Below are 18,486 nucleotides of genomic sequence, written 5' to 3'. Positions count from 1 at the left end.
CCCAGAGCTGCTGATGCAGGACACTGCCATTGGGCCCTGGGGGGGGGGGGGGCTTGGAGGGGCCTTGGGTGGGGTATAGTGAAGAGGAGCTTGGCCAGGTGAGGACCAAACAGGGCAGACTTGGCCCTCCAAGTATGCTCATGTGCCAATGTTGGAGAGGACCGGGAGCAGTGGTCCAGCAGGCACAGGGCCGGCTGGCGTGGGTCAGAGCGCCCATCACTGACCCGTGAGAACCCGACTGCCCCTGCCAGCTCTGGCACTACCCCCTCCCAGCCACCCCGCCCTAGCACCCCGGGGGGCACCCCGCCCCACAGTGGCCTGGTCCGGCCCCTCCCGCCCTTTGCTCCAGTTCCCGGGTTTGGCACCTATAGTGGGGGTGCTGCCCGCCTGCCAGGCTCCGGGGCCGGGCCCACGGAGGGTGGGGCGGCTGGGAAGCTGGCACGCTGCCCCGGGGGAGCCTCTCTCGGCAGGCGCCCGGGTGCCGCGGGGGGGAGGGGGGAACAAAGGGCTCATTCTCCCCGTGCGCAGCCGGTGGCATCGCCGGGGCGTTGGCGGAAGCCCCCGGGGCCCTGGAGGGGGCAGGCCCAGGCGGGGCCGCCGAATCACGGGCTCCTGTTTCCCGCAGGGTGCTGGAGGAGGAAACCGGCGGAGCAGCTTCCCCACTCTCAGTTGCGCGTCTGGCGATGGCGATCAGAGGTCCTGCTGCGCTCTCCGCTGCGCTCTCCCTCCATTAGCCGTGCTGCGCCGCGCTGCGCCCTCGTTGGTGCCGCTCTCCTGGGTCCTGGGATCGGCCCCCTTTCCAGGCACGACCCCCTCCCCCGGCCCCTCGGCCATCCCCCCACTCGGCCGTCTCCGATCCGGGGCGCGCGTTCCCCCCGGCCCGGCTCTCTCTCTCCCTCCGGGGGCACCCGCTCCCTCACCCCGGCCCGGCCCTCCCCGCGGCGCAGCACGGAGTCTCGGCGTCCCATGGCGCAACCCACGGCCTCGGCCCAGAAGCTGGTGCGGCCGATCCGCGCCGTGTGCCGCATCCTGCAGATCCCGGAGTCCGACCCCTCCAACCTGCGGCCCTAGAGCGCCCCCGCCGCCCCGGGGGAAAGAGCGCGCCAGCGCGCTGAGCAGAGAGATCGGGAGAGCGAGCCGTCGCCCGCCGGCCGGGAGGCCCCGGAGCCGGCCCATGGGGAGCAGGCGCCCGGCGCTGGCCACGACGACCGCCGCCGCCCGCACCGCGCCCGGCCCGTAAGCCCAGGTAAGCGCCGAGAGGGGGCGCCCGGGCCGCGCCCTCTGGGGACTCCAGGAGGGGGTCCTTTCCGAGCCCAGCCCGCGCTGCGCGGCGCTGCGCTGCGGGGAAGGCGGGAGCTCTCCGGGCTGGTCCGGGCTGCCTCGCGCATCTTTAAGTTAGGATGCGCCATGGGTGGGACCCCGTCGGGAGCGGTGACCCCAGAAACCCCAAGCGCTCTTTGTCTTGGCTCCCTCACTTCCCTTCTGGGGCTTCACCCAGCAGCCCCGGGAGCTGCGCAGGGAGAGGCATTGGGCTGCGAGAGCGCTGCGGCGCTCGGTGCCACCTGTCATCCTGGTCCTTTGCACGCACGTTCAATTTTCCCTCCTTTGCCTCTCTGCGGCCCAGCCCGCTTTCCCCGCCTCCTTCCCTCCCCCTAGTCAGGCTGCAGTTACCAGCGTCTGCCGATGGCTCTGGCACCACTGCTGGCTGGACTGGGACAACTTGACCCATCCCAGCTGAGGCCTCTTAACCCCCTCTCCTGAGCTGGCTCACTTCCTCCCTGGGGGCATTGGTGGAGATCCCAGTGCCCCCCCACGGCGGGAGTGATGGGGCTCTGTCTCAGGAGCCAAGAAACTGTAGAGCCCTGGAAGGTGGCAACTATGGGCTGACCAGGTGTGGAGAGACATAGCAGCCAGCAGTGCTGGCTGGCAGCTCTCCCCGGTGACTCCAGCCTGCCCCGCCTGTTCTTCCCACCCCTGCGAGCCTGGGTGGGGCAGAGGGGTGGGGTGGGCAAGCAGTACCCCCAGAACTACAGACTGCAGGGTGGGGAGAGGCCTCCAAGTCTGCCAGTTTCCAACCCCATTTTTGTACAAGGGGACGCTGAGGCCTGGAGGAGTGGCATACTTGCCCGAGGTCAGACAGTGGGCGACTGGGTCAGGGCCAGGATCCAGCTTTATCTGCCAGTGTGGTGCCTTCCTTCCAAGTTTGCCTTTTAGGTTCTACCCCTGTGCTTCAGCATGGCTCTGCTAGGCCAGGGGATGGCATCCTGGACATGGCAACCTCTGCTGAGGGATGCTGGCCTAGGTGGGCTGTCAAGTCCCAGACATCTGGGGGAAGGGGTGACCTCCTACTCTGGAGCAGGTCATATGGGCCACTCGTGGGCAGGCAACAGAAAGCCCAGCTGTGGGTGGGCCCTTGCACTACTGGTTTGAGTCGGCTTGGTGCTGCCAGGGCGGTGCCCACTCTGTACCGGGCAGTAGGGTGCTTGAGCACATGCCTAGGAAACTCATGCCATGGTGGTTATGCCCCAGGGACCCACTCGGGGAGAGCCCCATGAGGGCAGGAGAGTGATGGAGAGTACGCCCAGCTTCCTGAAGGACACCCCAATCTGGGAGAAGACAGCCTCTGAGAATGGCATCGTGGGACAGGGGCGGGAGATCCCGCTTGAAGATGGACTACACCGTGGGGCGCTATGTCTGGGAGAGCCTGCACCTTTCTGGAGGGGTGTCCTGAGCACCCCAGACTCCTGGCTTCCTTCTGGCTTTCCCCAGAGCCCCAAGGACGTCCTCCCACTGGTAGAGGGTGAAGGACCCCGGAATGGAGAGAGAAAGGCCGGCTGGCTGGGCGGCAAGGAGGGGCTGCGTTGGAAGGAGGCAATGCTTACCCATCCACTAGCGTTCTGCGGGTCAGCGTGCCCACCTCGCTATGGTCCTCTGATTCCTGAGCACAGTGGTGGCCATACTAAGAGTGACCCTGTGGCCTTCCGGCCCTTGCACTGCCCTTTCCTTCTGGAGACCAAGATCCTGGAACGAGCTCCTTTCTGGGTGCCCACCTGCTTGCCACCCTACCTAGTGTCCAGCCTGCCCCCAGAGCGTCCGTGTGACTGGCCCTTGGCCCCACACCCCTGGGTGTACTCAGGGGGGCAGCCCAAAATGCCCTCGGCCTTCAGCTTAGGTAACAAGGTGAGTGTTGGGAGCAGAGAGCGTACCTGGGGCCCAGACCACACAGAGTAGCTCAGCGATCCCAGCAGCCCTGCCAGGGCCACAGCACTCAGCCTTCCATTCTGCTGTAAAGAGAAGGCGGCCCACAGCAGAGGCCTGTCAGTTGAAAGTCACCCTAAGCAGCTCCTCTTCAGGGCAACTTTGTCTCCCCAGCCTCTGCCTCTGGGCCATTCCAGCAAGTGACTCACCCTGTGTCCACTCAGAACAAGAACCTGAAACTGGGATCTTGGATGTGTGGTCTTGTCCCCTGAGAGGGCAGACCAGGCCTTCTGTCCAGGAGTGGGAGGGATGTGCAGGCACCCTCTGCCCTATGTTCAGGGTGACTTTCCCATAGGGAACCCCCATACCCAGGGATGAGATGTCAAATATTTTAAAACCAGTATGGCTCAGTGCATCAGGTGGTCTAACTAGGTCCTGGAGGTCTTTCAGCTGTGCCAGGCATTAACTATTTAGCCACTGGAGTAGGGGGAGGTTTGAGTACTCCTGGGAAAGGAAGGCTCTGGGAGGCGCTTAGCAGAGCAGTGCTTATTAACCACTACGTGGTCAGGATTTTCACAGCCTTTAAGGCCACAGGGGCACACACCTGCATGTTTTGAGCTCTGGGAGCCAAAGCTAGCACTAGCCTAATCCTTTCTTCTCTCTTTAGGGCTTTTACCACAAGGATCCGAGCATTCTCAGGTTGGCAAAGGAGCCTTTGGCAACTGCGGAACCTGGGTTGTTGGGCTTAGCCCCCAATGGGCATCTCCAGAGAACTGGGGGCATAGAACGCCCTTCACTACACCAGAGGGATGGAGAGACAGGAGTTGGCAGGCATGCAAATCTTTGCCCACTTCTCCTGGGGCACCCAGACACTGTTCCTCGGGCCCCCTGGACCACTTGTCCCCCAGGCCTAGTTCATACTCTTGGCAACTTCTGGGCTGTACCAGGGAGTGGAAGCCTCGGGTACCAACTGGGGCCATCAGCCACACCACGATGTCCCTCTCCTGGGCCTCCTGTCACCCAGGTGGGTTGCTGTTCCTCCCACCCACCTGCTAGGGATGAAGGTCTGAGTTCTTGTGGAAAGTGCCAGGAGGATGTGGACGTGGGCACCAGTGGACCCAGTGACTCGAGTGAGGAAGTGAACAAGGCCGCTGCCCCCAGAGCCTGCCCTCCCAGCCATCACACCAAACTGAAGAAGACATGGCTCACTCGACACTCAGAGCAGTTTGGGTGCCCAGGTGGCTGCGCTGGAGATGAGAGCACGGCAGCCCCGCTTCGGGCTCTGAAGAGGGCAAGCAGCCCTGAGGTCCAGGGGGCAGTGGGCGGCCCAGCCTCCAAGCGCCCACCTGACCCTTTCCCAGGCCATGCGGGGCAGGAGGCCAGAGGTTGGCAGGAGGTGCCGGATTCGTCCTTTGGGAACAAGGTGGAGGCGGAACAGCATGCAGATCACAGAGGTAAGGGAGCCGGGGGAGGCCACGGGGGGCCCTGTTTGGGAGGGGTAACCAGGCCTGGAACTTTGAGGGAGGCAGGGGCTGTAGGTCCTTTATAAGCGCGTCACACCAGTTGTCAGATTTTCCTCCTGGCTGTGATGGCTCTCTGGGAGCTGCTCAGCACCTGCAGGCCAGAGCCTTCCAGCAAGTGGCTTCTACTTCCAAATGCCTCCTCCAAGCCGTGGTGTGTTGGTGACGGTGTGATGACGTGGCTGGGAGTACGGACTCTGGAGTCTCAGAGTGCCCCCTCCTCACTGCTGATTGGTAGCTGCGTGACCTTGGGCTGATTACTTCATCTCTCTGGAGCTCAGTTTCTTCATCTATGAGATGGGGATAAAGATGGCACCTATCTCATAGAGACGGCTGCAAAGATTAAATGACATAATTCACAGCCAGGGCCTTGAAGAATTCCTGGCTCTTAGTAAGCACTCAACAAATGTTTGCCTTTGTGATTATTTGTGCCACAAATCCCCGTCTGGGGCATTGCCTCTCCTGAAGGACCCCTTGTCCTGCCTCAGGAACAAACAACCGCTCTCTTGTTCAGCGAGCTCATGGAAACTCAGTTTGGACTCTGCCAGCTCTAGGGCTTTGGGCATATCCCGGACCCCTCTGTCACACTGTGTCCTTCGTGTAGGGTTCTGGCACTGCTGACCCTAGTCTCGGATCTTTGGATCACTTCAGTTTCTTGGCCTCCTGGACGGCTGGGCCTGGATCTGGACTCTCCACAGCCTTGCTTAAGTACTTCTGCACCTGGCGCGGTCTGTGACCCTCTCCCAGGCCTCTGTCTGCCTGGGGAGCTGTTGGCCTCCCTGCCTTCTTGGGTTACGGCACCTGTGGCCTGTGTTGAAACTCGCCGGCCTCTCACCTTCTGGCGCCCTCCGTCCATGCTGGGAATGTCTCCGCGCACTGTCAGGCAGCCAGTTGTATCACTAATCCCACAGCAGAGCTATCCACCATTTATACTGACTGCATCCTGCACTTGTCAGGAAAATCACTCCAGCTGTCCCCACCTTAGGCCCACACAGCAGAACTCTCCTCTCGGCCCACCAGTCCGTGTTAGGGTATTCTCAGGCTTCCTGTTCAGTCTTTTTTGTGAAGTTTCTGGCTGTCTGGTCTGCTCTTGCTCTTCTGAATCAAGTCTCAGAGACCTGGGCCTAGGGGCTGGGCTGGCCTGGCTGTGTGTGTGGATGGGCTGGGTGCTCAGGCAGGACCTGGGGTTCACATAAGTCCAGGAAGCCCAGACTCTTGACCAGCTGCATTGTCCCTTCAGGGCCCCGAGATGGCAGGGCCGGTCTCAAGGACCCGGGACTTCAGGATACACCTTGCTTGACATCTCTGGCGGGCATCACCACATGCCAAAGCTGTGGCCAGGCAGCTGGGGAGGCGGGAGAGCTGGCATGCCACTCCCAACAAGTGCCGAGGTGAGCCCTTACCCCTGGATGCCCTAGCTGCCTCCCACTTGTGACTCCCCGCTCAACTTCCTCTTTCCTGTGTCCAGACTGCCTCTGGGAGGAGAGCAGCAGCAGGAGGAAGACCCGGCAGTCACCTCTGAAGAGGCCCAACTCAGCAAGAGCCTCGCCAAGCACCTGCTAAGTGGTTTAGGGGATCGACTGTGCCGTCTGCTTCGGAGGGAGCGAGAGGCTCTGGCCTGGGCCCAGCGGGAAGGTGAGCAGGCCCCACAGGGCAGGCGGGGCCCCAGGGGGCCTGGCCCTGTGGTTGCTGGGCTTTCACAGAATCAACTTTCTCTTCTACCGGCACTGCTGTCCCTCTGCTAACTCAGGAGCATGCCTGTTCCAAGGCTTTGACCATTTTCCTGGCTTAAGCTCTTAGTCAACACGTGCTCTGAAGTTTCTGGCTTGGGTTGGAAGATGCTGGGAAGGTGTAAAACCCAGCCCAGCCCAACACCTAAGAGCTTTGTTGGGAAAACAAGACTGAGAGAGCCAAGTGTTGGGAAGAGCCCTCACAGTGCGGGAGCTCCCTGCCTGGAGGAAGAGTAAGAAAAGCTTCCTGGGGGTGAGGCTCACGGCCACCCAGGAGGCTGGTGGCATTAGGACGGGCGCTAGAGACCCAGGTGCACCAGGCATCTGGGTTCTTCTCCTTGGATTCCTTTTCCAGCACCACGAGGGTGGTCTTGGAAAACACATACCTGCAACCCTGTCTCAGGGTTGCAACCTGCAACCCTGCAACCCTCCCTGATAGGGGCCCACTGGTGGCTTCATCTTGTCCCAGATGGGAAGTCCAGTGCCCCTCCCTGGGCATCAGAACTCTCCTGCCACCCTGCCACTCCCTCCGCCTGCATTCCCAGCAAGTTGCCTGCCTGTCCCTGGCTGGCTCACCGGAGCTTGTCCGTCCCCTCAGGCCTTGGCACTCTGTCCCTTCTGTCTGGAATGCCCTCTCCTCCCTCCCTTTCTACCTGGTGAATGGAAACTTACTCATCACTTGGGACCCATCTTTGAAGCTGCCCCTGCCCTTCCCACCCAGATCCTTTCGTGCTGGTTCACACTGCAGAGCTTCCTGTGGCCCTGATCACAGCCGTGTTCATGGCTCCACCTCCCCCCTTACAGCCAAGCGCTGGGAGGGCCGGGGCTAAGTCCTGACCAGCTTCGAATCCCCGGCGCCCAGCCTGGACAGGCCAAGGTGTTGGTTGAACTGGGTGTTCTCCACCCAGCAGGGGGGCTCAGGCTGAGCTCTGGGTCAGAAAGGTGTAGGCTCTGACATATCCTCTGTGCTACTGAAGAAACGCCACCTGGGGAGGGTGTGGAGGGAGGTGGGTGAAGAAATGTGTTGGAAAAGATGTGAATTAGTGATTCAGGGCTGGCGGGAAATCCCCGGGCGGGACTGAGTCCATGAGACTGTCCCTGGAGGCTTCACTGTAGACAATAGAGTGGGCGAGTCAGTGGGTGCTCATAAGGGGTCTGGCTCCCTGGCCCACGACCCCTCAGTGAAAACTGCTCCTGTTTCTCTCTATCCCTGCCTAGAAGCCTCCCACATGAGGTCTCAAAAAGGGCCCATGGCTTGAACCCCCTCTGACCTTTGTTTCCCCCATGGTCAGCAGGCCAGGGGCCAGCCAGGACAGAGGACAATCCAGACATTCCACACTACTGCAGCCGCTGCCACCATGGACTCTTCAACACCCACTGGAGATGCCCTCGCTGTGCCCACCGGCTCTGCGTGGCCTGTGGTCGAATGCTGGGCGCTGGGAGGGCCAGGGACAGAACAGGTAAGAAAGGAGCTGGGGCTGAGGGCGAGGGGCCAGGAGTGGGGGGTCTCAGAAAGGCTGCTGAAAGGATTGAGGTCATTTCTTGGTTGTCTCTCCCCAAGAAAGTCTCCCCACTCCCCAGCCCCAGCCACTGCTGCTCAATGCTTCGAGCAGACCTTCCACTCTCCCCAGTTCAGAGGGCCACGCCTGTGCCCTTCCCACTCCTAAAGGAAGCCGAATGCTACTCTTTGTCTCCCACTTTGCTCAACTTGCACCTTTTTAAACCTGACAGCACTGTGAGGTGGGTGTTGTTGACTCCACTTTCCAGATAAGAAAAACTAAGGTTAAGTGACTAGTCCAATGTCACACAGCTAATAAGCCTTGGATTTAGATTTCGATCATCTGACTCCAAATCCTGTTCTTTTTATGGTTCTGAGCTCTCTCTCCCTTGGCTCACCTCTGTCATCTGAGGACTGAAATTTCCCAGTGTTCCAATAGTTTGGCCAAAACAGTTCCAGGGTCAGGAACACCCTGAAACACGTTATTCCACATGACTACCTTGGAGTCTTGAAATGCACATTGGCGTATTAAAGACTCTATGTTCTGCAAGCCAAGAATCCTATGTCAGTATTTATCCAAGTTTCCCAGAAAGCCTGTGTTATAGGAGTCCTCAGACTTAGATCAAGTCCTTGCCCTTCCCTGACCTTATCCTGTGCTACCTTGATCCCTCAGCCTGCCACTTCTCCCTTCCTGCCTCACAGGCCCTCAGGAGCAGTCCACTGACGAGTGCACCCAGGAGGCTGGGCACAGTGTTTGCTCCCTGATGCTCACCCAGTTCATCTCCAGCCAGGGTGAGCCATCCTGGGGAGGCAGAGTGTGCAGAGGGCAAGGCCTGGGGAGACTGGCTTCCTGACTGGTGTCCCTCAGCCCAATCCCATGCCCTCCTGGTTGGCGAGGCCCAGCTGTGCAGGGCAGCCTCCTGTCTGCACTCACCACCACATTCCATCTCCCCTCCCTGCTCACAGCTTTGGCAGAACTGAGCACTGCAATGCACCAGGTCTGGGTGAAGTTTGACATCCGGGGACACTGCCCCTGCCAAGCTGATGTCCGGGCGTGGGCCCCTGGGGATGGGGGCCAGCAGGTGAGAAGCAAGGCACGGAACAGGTGCAGAGCACGGGAATGGGGCACGTGCCTGAAGATCACTGACCTTTGCAGGGTTTGGCCCTTCTCTTCTGATGGGGATGAAGGGGACATGGAAGCTGAGTGCCATCAGGCTTCTTCCCACCTTCCCCTGGGAACAAGCACCGGCCTCTGCCTTGCCTCCCCCCACCCTGTGGAAGCCCTCTCTCCCCACCTGCCCTCTCCCTACCTGCCCTGAGCTCTTGCCCACTTTGTTAGGAACTGCCCACATCACGCAGACCTGCCTGTCCCTGGCGGCGGATCCTGCACTGGAGCGCTGGCTGCTCCTTGTCCTCCTGCACCCGGCATATGGTGCACGCTCACTGTGCATGCCACAGAGTTTTTAATGAAGGTCATACTTTTATGATAAAAGTCACTCTTTCAAGAACTAGTGCATTGAGTGCATTTTGTGGGTCATACAATATGCCCATGGTGGAGAATTTGGAAAACACAGACAACAGTGACCTATAATGCCACCATTATCATCCTGACATATTTCTCACCGGCCACCTGCCTACATATTTATTCTAGTCCATCATTGCAAACTTCAGAGACAAACTGTACTGTCTGGAGAATTCCACGGACAACTTTTCTCCGCCTAACGCTATACATTTTGCTCCTTATAAACACGATTTTAGGATGCACAAGAGACCTTTGTTAAACACTTGTGGGGTGAATTGGAGTGTATCGTATTTGCCACTTTTAAAGTTCTGGTTGGATTGGGGGTGGGGTTGGATTTCACAGAAAGAGCCAACAGAAAAAACATCCCCAACTCCACAACCTTCCTGCCATGGGGACACCAACAGGACCAAGGACACCAAAGAGGGTGAGTGGTTCCCCTGCTGTTCTGGGAGCAAGGGGGAAGTGGGGCGGGAGAGGATGGGCCAGGGTTGGAGGCAGGAGGGGAACCGAGAGATTAGAGTTGCTTTAGCCACTCCCCACCCTCGTAATCTTCATCATTCTTCTCAAGTTATTCCAGAGAAAAGAAATCTAAATAAAATCTAGAACAAGCCCCTCTGAACCCCTCCTTTGGGAAAATTGGTGGGAGGTGAGTGATCACAGCAGAGCTGAAGAGGAGACAGCAGAAGTGGGAAAAGCAGAGTGGGTAAGGGAGCCTCGAGATGAAGGGGGCTCCCTGCACCTTCTTCCCTCCCAACAGAGGCCCCAGACTCCACAGAGACCCCAGCAGAAGACCGTGCCAGCCGAGGGCCCTTGCCTTGCCCCTCTCTCTGTGAATTGCTGGCCTCTACCGCTGTCAAACTCTGCTTGGGGCACGAGCGGATACACATGGCCTTTGCCCCTGTCACCCCGGCCCTGCCCAGCGTGAGTGAGGGTGGTGAGGGAGGGTTGGGGTCCTGGGGACAGAGGCTGGGCCAGCCCTCTCTGTGGAGCAGGGTGGGTCCTGAACCCCTGGCCCCTCTATGCCTCCCTCCTGGCAGGACGACCGTATCACCAACATCCTGGACAGTATCATCGCGCAGGTAGTAGAACGAAAGATCCAGGAGAAAGCCCTGGGGCCGGGCCTCCGGGCTGCACCTGGCCTGCGGAAGGGCCTGGGTCTGCCCCTCTCCCCTGTGCGGACCCGGTTGCCTCCCCCTGGGGCTTTGCTGTGGCTGCAGGAGCCCAGGCCCCGGCGTGGCTTCCACCTCTTCCAGGAACACTGGAGGCAGGGCCAGGTGAGCCTCCCAGTTCTCACAGTCTTGACCAACCCTCAGGCCCTCGGCCCTTAGACCCAAACAGATGAACTCTTGCTGTCTTGGTGCCCCCTACAACGTGTCCTTCCTTTCCCCACTACAGCCTGTGTTGGTGTCAGGGATTCAGAGGACATTAAAAGGCAACCTGTGGGGGACAGAAGCCCTTGGGGTCCTTGGAGGTCAGGTGCAGGTGTTGACCCCCCTCGGGCCTCCACAGCCCACAAGCCTTGGCAGTGAAACCTTCTGGGAGGGATTCTCTCGGCCAGAAAGTGAGTGTGCCTGACGTGGAGAGGAGGGAGCTGGGAGGCTGAGGTGGGTGGCAGTGGAATCCAGAGCGACCCCTGACCCCCGGGGGCAGCTGGAAGCAGAGCTGGAACAGAACCCAGACCTGTTGCTATAGCCAGGGCAGGGACCTCTGTCCAGTGCTCTTTCTGCGTCTCTCCCTAGCTCGCCCCAAGTCCGAAGAAGGCTCTGTCCTCCTGCTGCACAGAGATCTGGGGGAAGAGGACTCCAGCAGGTGGGTGGGGTACAGCCTCCCAGCTACCTCCTGGCCCCTTTCCAGCTTTCTCTGTCCTTGTTCACCACCCCTCCCCAACAGCCCCCCCTCCCCGACCGTGACCGTCAGGGCTCTGTGCTGGTCTCTGGACATCAGTACTGGGAGGCTGAGCCTGCTGGATGTGGCCCTCCCCCACCAGGGTGGAGAATCTGGCTGCCAGCCTGCCGCTCCCGGAGTACTGTGCCCGCCAAGGGAAACTCAACCTGGCTTCCTACCTCCCACCGGGCCCTGTCCTGCGTCCACTGGAGCCCCAGCTGTGGGCAGCCTACGGTGAGTGCCCACTCCAACTCCTTCCTGGGACTGGAAATGTCCGGTCCCTCCCCCCACTCCTGCCATCTCTGGGCACGTTTGTCTGTGCCGAGGTCCTGGGGCTCATTCCCAAGAGTCCCTTCTCTACCTCCATGCAGGTGTGAACCCACACCGTGGGCACCAGGGCATCAAGAACCTCTGTGTGGAGGTGACTGACCTGGTTAGCGTCCTGGTATGTGCTGAAGCGCCTCTGCCTGCCTGGCACCGGGCACAGAAAGGTGGGTCCTTGGTCGGAGGCTGGGGTGGGGACCAGCTGCAGATGTGAGGGGGTGTCTCTGCCCCCACTCCTAAGCCGGCTTTCTTCCTCAGACTTCCTCTCCGGCCTAGATGGGGAGGGGCTCTGGTCTCCAGGCAGCCAGGTCAGCACCGTGTGGCACGTGTTCAGGGCACAGGACGCCCAGCGCATCCGCCGCTTTCTCCAGATGGTGAGGAGGGGTCTGGAGCCCTCCCCCGCCCCTGCACAGCCCTCACACTCACTTCCTGAAACACTCTCCCTGTCTGTGTGTGCACCCCTTGGAGCAGATTCACTCCGGGCCCCACTATCCCCTCCCCGGGGCCCACGCAGAGCAGACTGGGAAGTCAGAAAGAGCAGCAGGGTTGAGGTTGGACCTGTGGAAAGGAAAGCCAGGGCTGAGGAGGCATTGTGCTCGGGCCTCAGGTGCATTCTCTCAGCTAATTATCACGGCTACCCCGGAAGGCAGGTTCTGCTGTTTCCCATTCTGCAGATGGGAAAATTGAAGCTGAGTGGTAGAGCTGGGCTTTGAGTTTACCTGTTCCCACCCCAGGGCACTATGCTGTTCTTCCCCCGGGTCAGGCAGCCTCCCCTCAGAAGCATGGGGGGATGGAGGGCTCAGGGAGGCTGGCACAAAGCCAAATGGAAGCCTTACTGCTCCCGTTCCCACATGAGGGACCGAGGGAGATTGAGGAGGAGACTGGACCAGGATGAGGGGCAGGGGAAGAAGAGGGGGTAGGCAGGGGGCAGGAAGCTCCAGGGGAGGGGCAGGCTTGAGGCCAGTTAAGGTTATGCAGTTCCAGGGCTTCCGAAGTCCAGCTGAGCCCCGATGGTCCCAGAGAAAAACTGCCCACCAGCGCCATCCCTGCTAAGACACGGACAGGGTGTTGGTGGATATGGTGGTCCCACAAGCAGGTGCATCCTCACACACACACAGATGTGCAGATGCACACGCAGAGCACGCAGAGGAGAGCAGCCAGAGCAAACTTTCATACACAGATGGCCTCGTCTAGGCTGGGTGGGGCAGGCTGTGGGCAGGCCCGTGTGGCCAAACCGATGATTCATGCGGAAGGCTGAGGGGCATATTTTCATGGGTGGCCTGGGACACTCTGCTCCAGCTCCAGGATGACTGAACTTTGAGGGCAAAGAAATCTTGCCCCACCACCACCACCGCCTGGGGCAGCCCACCCCGGCTCACTAGCCTCCTTCTCTCACCAAGCCCAGTCTTGGGGCCCTGAGCCCAAAGCCTAGAGCTAATGGCTGAGGTCCTAGCAGGAGTGGATTTCACTGGCGGCCAGTTGGAGCACGATGCAGGCACTCACCTCTGCAGGTGCTCCCAGGGTACCTCCTCTGGTCCTCACACGTCCCTGTATGGCTGAGGAGCTCCCCGCTCTAGCTGGGCTGTGCAGGTTCCTGGGGCTGGGCCTGCCTCAGAGGCCTGGACCTGGACAGACAAGCCTGTTCGTCCCCTGAGAACGGAGCTTCTGGGTGGCCGTGTCTTTTCCAGATCTGAGAGCTTAGAATTTGGGTTGTCCCGCAGCGACATTCATCTACCTGCTTACCTGTAATTTAGCTCACAGTTCAGCGTGTTCACAGGACTTCAGGTTAAGAACTTCTGGCATAGGTGGTTTTTGAGTTGGGGTGATGAGGGCATCTTCCTGGGTTTTAGAAAGCGGAAACAGGAGGCCAGAGACACAGAGGCTATTCAAGACATCTAGCCCCAGGAAAGTGGGATTTAGAACCCCTACCAACCCCAGTCTCCCTGTCCTTAATCCTTTCCTCTAAGCTCCTTCCAGCCAAACCTCTGTTCTGCCCAGCTGAGCTGCCCGGCCCCTCAAACCTGGCTCCTTCCTCTTCTAACCCTGGGCCGCCTCACACCTGCCCTGAGACTCCACCGCTGGAGGACTTCTTATGCCCCTGGCCTGTGAGAAGTTCATGCCCTCCCGCCTGCCCCCCGCCCTTGCCCACCTCATTCTCCCTTCTCTTTTTTGAGGTGTGCCCGGCTGGGGCTGGCAACCTGGAGCCTGGTGCCCCGGGCAGCTGCTACCTGGATGCAGGGCTGAGGCGGCGCCTGCGTGAGGAGTGGGGCGTGAGCTGCTGGACCCTGCTGCAGGCCCCCGGAGAGGCTGTGCTGGTGCCTGCCGGGGCTCCCCACCAGGTGCTTCCCCAGCAGGCCAGGGCCCTGCAGGGAGCTTGGAATATCAGATGCGTCAAGAACAACCGGCACAGTGATTCTGTTCCCCATTAGGGCCTGCCCCTCTCCAGACCTCAGAGGTGGCAGGCAGAAAGCCATGCCCCCACCATAGGGGGGAGGAAACCCAGCAGCTGAGCGTGCTGGAGTCATCCAGCCAAATTGGGACCCGCCCCAGATGTGGAGTCTAGTCCTGGCCTCCTCAGGATCAGACCCAGAGGGGCTCTGCCCTGTCCCCTGGCCTGGTTTTGGCCATGTGCTTTGGGTGAATGGCGCTGGACCCAGGGTTCCTGCTGCCTGAGAGCCGGGTGGGAGTGCATATGGAGAGCAGACCTCAGGGATGGAGGGCAGGGGAAGATGTACGACTTTCAGCCTCTGTTGACCCCCCTGCCTACCTCCTCCTGGCGCAGGTGCAGGGCCTGGTAAGCACAGTGAGTGTCACTCAGCACTTCCTGTCCCCTGAGACCTCTGCCCTCTCCGCTCAGCTCTGCCACCAGGGACCCAATTTGCCTCCTGACCACCGCCTGCTCTATGCCCAGGTGAGTGTGGCACTGGCCAGAGGCAGAGTGCTGACCAAGTGCCCCCACGGCACCTCTGGGGGGCATGGCAGATCCAGTTCTCTGCCAAGTAGGCAGCCACCTGAGCCCAGAAAGATGTCCTTGGCCGGTAAGGCTGAGGAGTGTGACTGAAAACTCCCCTCTTCTTTCTCCTAGATGGACTGGGCCGTGTTCCAAGCAGTGAAGGTGGCTGTGGGAACACTACAGGAGGCCAAATAGGGGGTCTCAGGTCTGTGGGCTAGAGGCGGGGGGCAGGTAGACCAGGAACTCAGCCCAGTACAGCTTCAGCAGAGAATGCCTCTGGGTTTGGAAACTTCCAGTCAATCCCACAAGCACCACTCTGGGCACAAGCAGGGCACTCCATTCCCCTGCCCTGACCTGGACCCTAAAACCAAGTGCCACTGAAGCTCACACCTGCCCTTCACAGGCTGACACCTGCTCTGCCTACACCCCTCTCTGTGGCACCAGGCCCACATTGGGGGTGGTTGATTCCCACCCCTGCCCCTTACAACCTAGGAGACAAAGAGCCCTTCCTTGGGAACGTGGGAATCATTCTGCAACAACTTTTTCTGCTGCCCCCTCAGGCTGTCCCCCTGTACCCCAGCTCCGCTTACACCACCTGCATCCTCACAGGGCTCCCGGGAGACCCCACACACCGCAGGGTGCTGGATAAGGGGCCAAGAAAATCCTGCCCTTTGACCAGAGAACTGTGCAGTGAGGGGAGGGGGTGTCAGGAGACTCCCCAGGTCTGGCCTGACTTGGGGATGACACGGGCAATTCCAGCTGTCCCTGCTCCTCCCGTCCTGCGCCTCCCTCCTTCGTGATTTCCATTAAAGTCTGTTGTTTTGTGAATGCTGCCAGTGTGGTTGGCCCTGCTCCCGCAGGCCACGGGGACTGGGAGGGGGAGAGATGTGGGAGTGGAGTGGGTGGGGGGTTTGGGCCAGGATGTCAGGGACCTCAAATACTCTGGCCTGATCTTCTTCTGGGGGCCTGGGCCTCTGCCTCCCACTGCAAGGCTGCCTCTGAAGATGGTCCTGACAGCAATAGCTGGCAAGACAGACCTGGACAGCAGCATTGGAGGTCTCCCTGTGCGGTACCAGCTACGAGACCTGGAGGCCCCAACCCTCCAGCCAATCCTCCAGGCTACCCTATCTCTCCCATCTGACCTGACCTGGAGCTGAGTGTGGACCCTTGTCCAGTTGGCTGCCCTTGGTGCCCTTGGCCAGCCCCAACTCACCTCCCCAGTCCGAGCTTGCTGCCTGAGACAACAGACGACCCTCCCGTCCCCCAGGGCCCTTCTGGTGTGGGTCCCCCGCCCTTGTACATCTCAGCCCCCACATGCCCTGACTCTTGTTATACCTAACTGTTCCTGCGGTGGTTCAGGGAATTTTTTTTAATGAAATAAAATTTTTTTATTATAATGTAATATACTTTCAGAACTTTAGAAAGAAAAAGTCACCTGGAAGCTCACCTCCACGCAGCCCCGACTCAGTCACGCCTAGTGTTTCGGTGTATTCCCGTCTAGTATTTTCCAGAAGGATCTGCTTTATACAAGGTTGGGTTGGTGTATCTTGGACTTGGTTTCTCCCTTTTGATAGTGTTGTAATGTTTTCTATGTTGCTACTTAACCTTCATTTTGAATAGATGCTTATATTCCCTTAAGTGACTTTGCTATGATTTATGTAACCAACCCTCATTTTGAAAAAGTTAGGTTTCTCCGTTGTTTGGCCGGCTAGGTTATTTTTTTTTTTAATGGGATGAAAAAAAAAAGAAAAATCAAGGAACACTTCACTGTGCTACTGTTTTCACTGGACTGATCTCATTTAATCCTTCGCTCTCATTTTGATGTCAGTATTAGTTATCTCCATTTTACAGCGCCCCAGAGCAGGCTGGGGTTAAGATCACACTGTACTGTTCGTGGCAGAATTGGGACCTGAACCAAGTTTCCCGCCTCATTTACATTTATAGTCTTAGCTCTTAATGGACTTTGTAGATGGGCTCACTGTCCTGCTCCTTCTAAGCCAGGCACTTTAGAGCTGGTCAGGTGCCAAGTAGCACTGAGTGACCGATTGCTACCTACATGTCACCTGATACAGCCATGTCCTGATGTTACCCCAGGACCCCAAATGTCAGGTCCTTCTTGTGGGAGGGTGGGGATGGCCCAGACACTGAGCCTTTCCTCCCAGAGACCTCTCACGGCCTCTCCCTTTGTGCTGGGTCACAGCACCTGTAAGGGCATGTTTGGTTTAACTCCTTGCAACCTGCAGGTGGATCCGTGTTCCAGTTCCGCCTGGGCACGAAGTCTGTCCAGTGGAGACTGACCCTGAGATTAGCTTGGAGCCCTGGGTGTGGTGCTTCCCTGTGAGGCTCAGCTGGCTGGCTCCCTCGCCACCCTGCCCTCGGGGCCTCTGCTTCGCTCAGCACCCCCATTGTCCGTGGTTGCCCCAGCCCTTTCTCTGGCCTGATCACCAGAGCTGGAATGACCTCGGGCGTGTGTATCTAGTACCACCCTTTTTTTCCCTTATAAAGTATACTTTCTAGATTTAATTTTGAAATGATTTCAGATTCACAGTTGAGTCACAAAGATAGTACAGAAAGTTCCCAATTACCCTTCACCCAGCTTCCTCTCATGTTTCCTTCTTACATAACCATGGCACGGGGATCAAAACTGAGAAATTGACACTGATCTAACAGTACTAACTCAGCAACAGACTTTAATGGGATTTCATTAGTTTTCCATCGATGTTCTTTTTCTGCTCTTGGACCCACCGATGCCTGCATCTTACAGATGACCTAGACACAGATGTGTCTCTGCCAAAGTCACTACACAAGCTAGTGGCAGAGCTCAAGACACAGCCAGTCCTGCCCTCCTCACCCTTCCCACTTGTCAAGGGACAGGGCTTGCTGCTCTGTAAATGACTAATCACAGACACCCTTGCCCCACCCTGCTAGCCATCCCCATCCCGTTCTGGGGCTGCCTGCCATGGCCTTCCTGCACACGTGCCCACATGCCCTGAAATGGCTGGCTCAACTCCACTCTAATGCACAAGCAGTGTGTGCTGCCTACATGGTCTGCCAGCTGGGCCACTCCTGTCCACTGTGCGGGAGGCCAGTGGCATCGGCCAGTGCTCTTCTCTCTAATGGGAAGATGCCGAGCAAGGCTGATAGAGCTGTTTTTATTTCTGGAGGTTTCTATTGCAGCCCCTCACTTCCTTCAGCTTTTCTCTTTCTGTCTTGTCTCTGCCGTGTGCTCTCTTTCTCCCAATGCCTTGAACAGGTCTTTCTTCTCCTTCAGCACCTGGAAGGGCTGAGTGGGTGTACCCCCAGGGGGCCTGCCATCTATGCGACCTTCAAGTTTACAAAGGGCTTTTCCACCTGCTCCATGAGCTTCCCACCACGTCTCATGCTTGGGCCTCCCTGGGCAGGAGAGGCCTCCTTCCAGCGAATAGAGGGAGTGGAGCCGCGGTTTGCTGCAGTCCTTGCCCTTCCAGGCAGTTAGGCTGTCTGGTGTTTATCTCAGCTGCCTCTGAGGCGCTCCAAGCCCAGTGCAGACGTGACCTCATCCCCTCTCAAATCATCCCTGGGAGGCAAAAAGGAGTCTGGGATCAACGCTGTCCCCACTTCACAGATGGGAAAATTGAGGGATAAACACACACGCAGACACACACAGCAGATGTGTTGACAAGTCAATCTGAAATCCCAGAGTCCTGAGTTCAGTTCTTCTGGAGACAAAAGGCCTTCAAGATGACCGGGGTAGTAGTGTTCACCAAATGCCCCAAGAGATAGTGGACTCACTGGGGACACCTACGACTTCCATAGGACCCTGCCTCCAGGGAACTTGTAGTCAGTATCAGCGTGTGGGAAGGGTCTGCAATCAGGTG

General features: G+C 58.8%; 2 protein-coding genes across 2 annotated transcripts; both read left to right on the top strand.

The window, feature by feature from the left end:
• Window positions 1-667: 667 nt before the first annotated feature.
• Window positions 668-1,217, top strand: HRURF (HR upstream open reading frame). The gene has a single exon (XM_054690056.1). The coding sequence runs from the start codon at window positions 967-969 to the stop codon at window positions 1,069-1,071; it is 105 nt and encodes a 34-aa protein (XP_054546031.1). The 5' UTR covers window positions 668-966; the 3' UTR covers window positions 1,072-1,217.
• HR (HR lysine demethylase and nuclear receptor corepressor) lies at window positions 1,215-15,449 on the top strand. The gene is made up of 19 exons (XM_037497154.2): window positions 1,215-1,246; window positions 2,530-3,180; window positions 3,866-4,652; window positions 5,959-6,109; window positions 6,187-6,353; window positions 7,741-7,908; window positions 8,649-8,738; window positions 8,913-9,028; window positions 9,811-9,892; window positions 10,226-10,389; window positions 10,506-10,742; window positions 10,864-11,029; window positions 11,208-11,277; window positions 11,456-11,586; window positions 11,724-11,843; window positions 11,935-12,050; window positions 13,851-14,015; window positions 14,459-14,587; window positions 14,762-15,449. Exons 2-19 carry the CDS (start codon window positions 2,569-2,571, stop codon window positions 14,822-14,824), a joined length of 3,534 nt encoding a protein of 1,177 aa, XP_037353051.1. The 5' UTR covers window positions 1,215-1,246; window positions 2,530-2,568; the 3' UTR covers window positions 14,825-15,449.
• The last annotated feature ends 3,037 nt before the right edge of the window (window positions 15,450-18,486 follow it).

Source organism: Talpa occidentalis, unplaced genomic scaffold (assembly GCF_014898055.3).
Source record: "Talpa occidentalis isolate TD23 unplaced genomic scaffold, MPIMG_talOcc4v2.1 talOcc4.8, whole genome shotgun sequence".
NCBI lineage: Eukaryota > Metazoa > Chordata > Mammalia > Eulipotyphla > Talpidae > Talpa > Talpa occidentalis.
The sequence above is the reverse complement of the archived record's forward strand: the minus strand, read 5'-3'. Positions and strand labels throughout refer to the sequence as shown.